Genomic DNA, 8,601 nt, shown 5'->3' on the forward strand with positions numbered 1-8,601 from the left:
GACAAATGAGCTCTCTTTATAAGAGAAAATTCTGAGATTATCCTGATTTGATTCCCATATAAGTGACGATTAACCGAACGGAGAAATACCCAGACCTGTAGTGTTTTAACACCGACGAAAAATTCAACAGATCGATGCAGTAATCACGGTTTTAGATGGAATCACTGGTGAATACATACATGGGAATTCACGAGGGAATACTAAAAGAAAAAACAAAATAATAAGAAAGCAACAACATAAATTCTCTAAAAAACATAAATAAATAAAAGTGATTTTATCATTCCATTAAGACATGAACAAATGGCTAAGCAGAGGTGGATTAGAATTCACGAGAAAGATGAGTGATTAGAATATCTCTATATATGTACTTATACTATTAAGGTAGAACAGATGAGAGAAAGATATAAACTGGTTAAGAGGTTGAAGAATGATGGTGATCCCTAGGTGATTGAAGAGGGAACAGAGGCAAGAGCTCCGGCGGGTCGGAACGGCCGTTTCTGGGTGTGCTGAGTGGACTCGGATGCAAGTAGAATCCTTTCTCTGCAATGGCTCTCTCTTCTTCTTCCATCGGAGACTTTGGCGTTCTTGGGGTCCCGCGTCCCAGCATTTCCAGAGGCGACACCGGCGACGCCATAACCATCTCCGCCGCGTTAAACCCTCGGTGCTGCGGCAGCGGCCTGGTCGCCGAAGGCGACAACAACAGCGGGAGTCCACCTCCGCCGCCGCCGCCGCCACTGAGACTGATCTCGAGTTTTCTGGCGGCTTGCCTCCTCTCGTGGAGCTTAAAGGCCGGGCGGCGCGGGCCCATCTCGCCGGAGTTGGTCTTTCCGGCGAAGCGCGGAGGCGCGGCGACGGGGAACTTCTGGGCGGCGCCGGTGAGGCGTTGAACCACGGCCCGGAAGTTGGAGGGGTCCGCCTGGACGAAAGTGGTGCTCTGGGAGTTGTGCAATGCGGGCGGAGAAGAAGCGTAGGAGACCAGATGGGCGGCGGCGCTTGGAGTTGGAGGGTTAGAAGAAGAAGAAGTCATGACCTGCGGCCGGCGATCAAGGGGAGGAGAGGGGAGCTGTGAGTAACAAGAAAGTCAGAGAAGAAAAAGGTGAAAGAAAGATGAAAAGAATGAAAGCGGGAAAGAGGGCATAAAATGTGGAGTTATATGGTAATAAGAAAGGTTGAGAGAGGAGAGTTGGTCTGCTCTGCTATGCTGTGGTGATATATGGTGTAAATGTCAGATACTCCAAGAAAGAGACTTTTTACAACCATTTTCCCTTTCTGCTTTCTTTCCCTTTCCGCCATATTTATTGAACAAAATTTTGCTTGATTCTTGCTAATTTTCTTTATATCGAGCCTATTACACCCCATTTTTTTACAATAGCTCGTTGTACTATACTTACTTCCACTTATCTAATTGTTATATCATATTTAAAATTAATTGGTGATAAATAAGTGAAGATTAACCATTTAACTATATTCTTTCACTGGTAAGTCACAGCCCCACGTCTTGAATCAAACCCTGAACTCGGTAAACCTGATCGACGCCTAACATATTACTCTTGTCATTCAAAAAAAATTTGTTGTTATGATGTTATTCCGTTATTACTATTTACTCCTATTTAAGAAAAATAATTAATATCTTTTTAAACACCGAGAAATTTCATTTGAAATGACATTGCCTAATAAGGTAATGATTTAGTGATTAAAGTATGAGGTTTTATTTTCGGCCATCAATAAAATGATTACATTCCAATCTTGAGGGTCTTACTTACCATTGTCTTAAAATGTTAGTTGAGGAAGTAAACAACAAGATGTGTTATAATGCATATAGGTTGGTATGACATTACAAAAAATACAAAAAATCAGTGATATAACCTGAATTTACACATATAATAATTTTAGAATTATTTATTATAGTATAGAAATGTTGTAAAATTAACAAGATAGTTGTAGCAAAATTATAATATATTTATTGTTACATTTATGCATACTAAACTTTTTACTATATAAGGATGGAATTAAAAGAGTTTGAATTTATTTCCACAAACTAATTTAATGAGTAAATACTAAATTTAGAAACAAATTTGACCAACCATTACAAATCCAAATCCTGATTTGATTAGGGTTGTATGTTTGCTTTGTTAAGCTAAACTCATATTTTTTTGCTTATTTGTAAGTGTTGATCATATGGGGAATATCAGCAATTTGTTTACTCAATGGCCCCGAGGTATGTATAACTAACAAATTGCACATGGTGACAATTCTATGGACACCATTTTTGTTTTTAGGTTTTTTTTTTTTTAAATAAAAATGATGAGTTATAACTTTTTTTTTTGAATGTTACTGGCCCTATTACATTGTAGTATCTGTTCATATACTTTCTCAACCTACTGAAAAACAAAGAACCAATAACACGCCTCCACTGAGGCTCGAACTTGTAACCTTCCAAATGGAAGTCCAATCCGAGTACCATTAGACCACATAGTCTTGGTAACAATTTTTTTTTTTTTGATTTACCCAATTATAATTATACGTAGGTAATTAGAGATTTATGTATAGATTTTATGGCGTTTAATAATATCACATGGTTAATAAGTTTATACTTAGGCCATCTGCAGCCTTGAAAGTATAATTATTGCAAATTCTTGGTGACTTTTTTTTTTTTTTTTTTTTTTGTGTGTTTTCTCTGATGATGTGTTGCAATTATGACACACTAAATTAAAAGTGCAATACTTGCAATTCGAGTGTCAAAATTGCAACAGGTTCGCAAGCAGTTTATTATTATTATTACTGGTAATTCACTCGCGCGATGCACGAGGAAAAATTATGTTATTATAAATATAAATAAAAAATAGAAAAACTAAAATATTTTAAATTATTTAATATAAAATAATATTTTTGAGCTTCCATTGGTCAAGTATTTATTATTTTTATAGAATACAAAATTACAATTAAAATTAAAATTAAAATTATAATTATAATTATAATTTTGTATGGTTAATATAATCTCTAATTATTTGCATATTCAAATAAACTTATAGAGAGAATTTATATAATTACATTGATTTATTCTTAATTGTATTTCATCTATATTATAATTTTCACAATACGAATAATAACTATGATAATTATATTTGGAAAGCAAATTTCAAAGTTTGTATGTGTAAATTTAAACTCTAATTGAACACATTTTTTATATGATTATATAATATATAGCTATTTTATTTTTCAAAAGTATATTTTTTATATGATTATATAATATATAGCTATTTTATTTTTTAAATGTTGTGCTTTTTTTTTTTAATTTTATAATAAAGGATGTTGTGGCATTAATTGTAACATTAATTATTTCCCAAACCATATAGCTTTATTATATAAAAGATTATTATTATTATTATTATTATTATTATTATTATTATTATTATTATATTCGTTGTTGTTGTTGTTTGTTATTATTATTATTATTATTATTATTATGGTGGTTGTTACGTTATTATTATTATTATTGTTCTTATTATTGTCTTATTGTTGTTATTATTGTTATTATTATTGTTATTATTATTATTATTATTATTATTATTATTATTTTGAGCGCTTTTGAGCGTATAATTACTTGAAAAAATCCAATATTGTGCAACATTCCAAGATTAGAACTCAACTTAATGTCATATATGGGGACCTTATTTAAAAAGATCTATGTCTCTTCTACTAAAATATCTACTCAGCTCCTTATGACACGCCTCAATGTAACTTTAGTCTATATATTTTTAAGCGAAAAATTTAATCTCTAAAGATTTTAACGATATCCAAGACCAAATCTATAGCTTAGTGTAAAACATAAAAATTAAATTTACAAATTGCAAATAACTAAAGATTTTTTTTTAAAAAAAAAATTAAATTTCCAATTTGTAAATAACTAAAGAATCTCATTAAATCATGATCACAACTTAGATGTTAAAAAATTTTTTTTTTTAGTACTACTTACTCTGTTACAATGCAATATTTGTTCATAACTACTTTCTCAATCTATTTAAGCACAAAGAGTCAATATCGCCTCCACTGCGGCTCGAACCCACAATCGTTCATATGAGAGATATTAAAAATATTAATTTTCATAATTATGATTCTAGACTAGAAAGTAGAGCATTGATTCAAATTTTAGTCTCTTAAAAAAAAACAAATAACAAAGAAATGTTCACATGAATAGTATTTAGTCAAATTAAATGCTATAAAGTACGTATAGTAGTCGTGCTCATTAAGGGTTAAATAATTAGTCAAATTCCAAATTTGATACGCCTTTTCATGCTAAAACTCATTCAATTTTGATGAGTTTGAAAGGAAATATGAATTGCTTCACGAAACAAATTCTATGTGGCAAACTTAGACGTGACTAATTTGTCTTGTTTTGTTTTCTATTATAACCGATTCCATACCCCTTTGCTTAATCAAACAATAAATTTGTCACGGGCAAAAAAAGACATGAATTTTATCTTATTGTGAGTATTAGTGTACAAGTATATAGGGACATGTAAGCCACTTGAAACATTTAGAGATTGGTAAGCCAATTAAAACATATTTTGTAATTTACCTCATTCACCAATCTTCAAGACAGAAGTATTAGGAAGAGACCGATAAGGACCAAGTCCAACACCATGTGGCTAGGGAATTGTTGGGCGGAGGCCTGGCCAAGTAAGCACCCTGACTCTCGAAAATGTGTGGCGGTATAAAGAAATAAAGTTGTTTCTTCGCTAATGGGCTGTTTGGTTCACGGAATAGGCTTGGAATGGCATAACATTTACAGTAATAGGCATATTCCTCTGTTTGGTAACCACTTGTATTCCAAGGAACATCGTTCATGAGAATGATCTATTCCCCTTGCAAGGGGAATAGAGATTCCTAGGGGGGGCCTGATATTAGGCTATTCCTGAGTTCTCAGGAATAGCCTAAAGTTTCTATTTTCTATTTTACTCTCCGCTCCCCCCCCCCCCCCCCCTCCCCCTCCCCCGGGCCACCACCACCCCACAACCGCCACCATCCCCACCACCACCCTAGCAGCACCACCGCCACCGCCCACCGCCGCCACCAGCACCACCACCCCACCACTGCCACCGCCACCACCACCATCACCATCACCATCACTGCCGCCACCGCCACCACCACCGCCACCGCCACCGCCACTACCACCACCATCATCACCATAACATATTTTTATAAGGGCATTTATGTCTTTTAAAAAATATTTCATTTCTATTCCTTAAATCAACCAAACACTGTAATATATAATTCCTAAAGTCTATTCCTTCTGCAAACCAAACAATAGAATACAATTCCTATTCTATTCCTTACCTATTCCATTCCTTATGGAATATCATTCCTATTACCTCAAAATTCACTCCGTGAACTAAACGTGCTGTAAGAGTAATGTGAAATGTGAAATGAAAAAATGGATGACTAATTGTGATAAACAAATGAAAGTTAAGGATGTAATAAAATAAAAATTAAAAGAGTAATACTAAATGTGGCAATATCACAATAATTAAGAATTAAAACTGAAATGTGCTCAATTATTAATCATATTTTGCTCAATTAGCACCTCTGTGTGGCTCTCATTGAGAGAAGATTACAGGATCAAATCTCAATAGTGATCTGAGTTATTAACTCTGTAGGCTACAATTGATTAAGAAAATATGTCAAACAGATACTATACTGTAATAAAGTTAATTTTACTCAAAAAAAAAATTAATACTTTGCTCGTTCTTATTGCTTTTGGGGTTGAAACAAAGAGAATAAGGATTTTAAATTTCTTTTTATTGTTATAATTCGTTCACATTCTGACGTAAAAATGAAAAAAAAAAAAAAAAATCAATGTAAACTACTAAAACTAGCTTAGTAATAAATTACTCTCTTTTTTTTTAAAAAAAAATCTCATAATTCTTTAGAATGTAATATATTATATATTATATATGTTAAAGAATGTAGTATCTTGGAAAAAGGACACTTTTTTTTCTCTGAGTTATATACTTATAGCACTTCCCCCTGAATTATTTATGTAAGTACATTAGCTCCCTCAATTATTTTAAAAGTTGTGATTTCTCCCCCTGATATATTAAATTGACATTTTTATCCTTAATTTCTTCTCCAACAAATTATTGTGTATACGTAGGGATAGCCACGATTCGATTCGAATTGAACCGGACACTATAGCAATCGAATTAAAAGTTTCCAGTTATGATTCATATCCAGAACCCAATATTTGAATTTCAGTTTATTAAAATTATGAAATCGAAAAAACTGGATCCTGAATCATGATCCGGTTAGCGATTTTAAATCGTCTTTATTTTAAAATTTTATTTTTTATTTTAAAATAGTCTTAATTCAACAATAAATATATTTTATTTTTTCCAGTTCGGAACATGAATCGACCGTCGCAATTTTAATAAACTCTAAATATCGGGTTTCGATTCTAAATTGTAATTAGAATATTTCGATTTGGTTGCTAGTGTTTGTTTGGTTTGAACCAAATTGTTTTCATAATTTGTTGGAGAAGAAAAATAAATAAAATATTTATTTTAAGGGTAAATATGTCCATTTAACATTTCAGGGGGGAAAAAACAGTCACTTAAATAATTCAGGAGGGAAAAGTACTATAAGTATATAACTCAGGTGGGAAAATGTCATTTCCCTTTATATACTTTCTCAATTACATTCAGCACAAAGAAATTAATACCTCCACTACTCATTTATGATAGCAAAAGTGTTATCGCACTACACAATAGTTGACTTCCTTTTCTTTATTTTCAAAGTAAGTTTGAATTTGAATTTCAGATTTATAAGATTTACAAAATAATGAATAACAAACAAACAGATTAAGAGTGTCCAATTTTTCAAAAAAAAAAAAAATAATAATAATAATAAATTTAAGAGTGTCCAAAAAATCTTACATACACACTTCGTATATATTTATATTTTTGTAATTTTATATATTGTATATTTATTAATTAGTTATAAATTGAGTAATTGATGAAAAATATAGAAAATAAAATCACATGAAATTCCAAAATAAAAATTAAGCAAAAGAAAATTTACGAAAAAGGTGACGTTTCACCATGACTTACATCCTCTCAAATGCTCTATTGAGCCGGGGTGTGGGAAGCCCTTAGGGGACGTTTGGTTCAGGTTATATTACATAACCAAGGGAATGTGACATTCCAAAACTCACATTCCTATGTTTGGTTCATATTATCTCAGGGAATCTAACATTCCCCAGGAATGTCACATTCCCTCCACATAGGATTTTGAAGGGAATGTGATTCCCTTCAATTTTTAAGGTTATGTAAGATAACCTTGGGTATGTTAGTTTCACACACACACACACACACACACACACACACACACACACACACACATATATATATATATATATATATATATATATATATATATATATATATATATATATATATAATTATTTTTGTAATTATATATTTTTTATTTTTATTATGTTAGGTTAGCATATAAAATAATTTTGTTTCAAGTTCAATATTTTAAAATCATGTAATTATATATGATACCGTTATCTTATTTATTTATTTTAATTTTTAAAAATATTAAAATATATGAAAATATGTTAAGGATATTATAGTGTGTGAATAAAAGATAACCCTGAACCAAACATGACTATATTACATACCCCAATTTTAATCAAACACAGGAATCTAACATTCCCAGTAATCTAACATTCCCAGCAATCTAACATTCCCTAAGGTAATCTGACATTCCGTGAAACAAACGACCCCTTAAGGGTTGGGGTTCAACTTTGGAAGAACGAAAAGGGTGGCGTTACGGAGTTGAAAATTTTGAAATTTGAAGGCAAGAGGGGGGAGTAATGGTAATAGTAATAAATGGGAATGAGTCTGAGGTGGCATTGAATGATGAATAGAGAGAAATGAAGCAACTTAACTATATGTTGAAACGGGAAACGAGGAATGAGTATAACACCCTACGCCTTGCTGTATCTCATTCCTCACTAACCCTAATTATTACTCCACCACATAAATTATTCATATTCACCAACACCCATTAAACATTAAACATTCTATTTAATAACACATGTTTTCTAACTTCGCCATCTTATACCCTAGATGCTCGCAAGCTGCAATGCAAGTTTCACAATGACCTAATTTCGCCATCTTATTTCGTAAGTCCTCACAAATCGCAATGCAAGTTTCACATAACTTTTTAGATTATCGTCTAAAGCAAGACTAAATATTGATTAAACAACCACTTAAGCTATATTTCAATGAATATATATATATATATATATATATATATATATATATATATATATATATATATATATATATATCTACTATATCTATCTACTATACTAATAAGAGCCCAAGAGAGTTAGGGCTATAATGGGAAGAAAAAATGGCGGTCAAATTTTTTAATCAAATGAATGGCTCAGATTGATCAGATTTTAATTTTTCCTTAAGATTTCCTAATTTATCCTTAATGAATATGATTATCCGTTAACTTTTCCGTTAAATATTATCTTTTCCGTTAATTTCTGTTAGTTCACCGTTAACTTCCTCATTTATTTCAATAAGA

General features: G+C 31.7%; 1 protein-coding gene across 1 annotated transcript; it reads right to left on the minus strand.

Annotated features, from left to right (window-relative positions):
* Window positions 1-241: 241 nt before the first annotated feature.
* Window positions 242-1,231, minus strand: LOC109156545 (VQ motif-containing protein 11). Its single transcript, XM_019304399.1, has one exon. The coding sequence runs from the start codon at window positions 1,025-1,027 to the stop codon at window positions 413-415; it is 615 nt and encodes a 204-aa protein (XP_019159944.1). The 5' UTR covers window positions 1,028-1,231; the 3' UTR covers window positions 242-412.
* Window positions 1,232-8,601: the final 7,370 nt, after the last annotated feature.

Source organism: Ipomoea nil, unplaced genomic scaffold, assembly GCF_001879475.1.
Source record: "Ipomoea nil cultivar Tokyo-kokei standard unplaced genomic scaffold, Asagao_1.1 scaffold2735, whole genome shotgun sequence".
NCBI lineage: Eukaryota > Viridiplantae > Streptophyta > Magnoliopsida > Solanales > Convolvulaceae > Ipomoea > Ipomoea nil.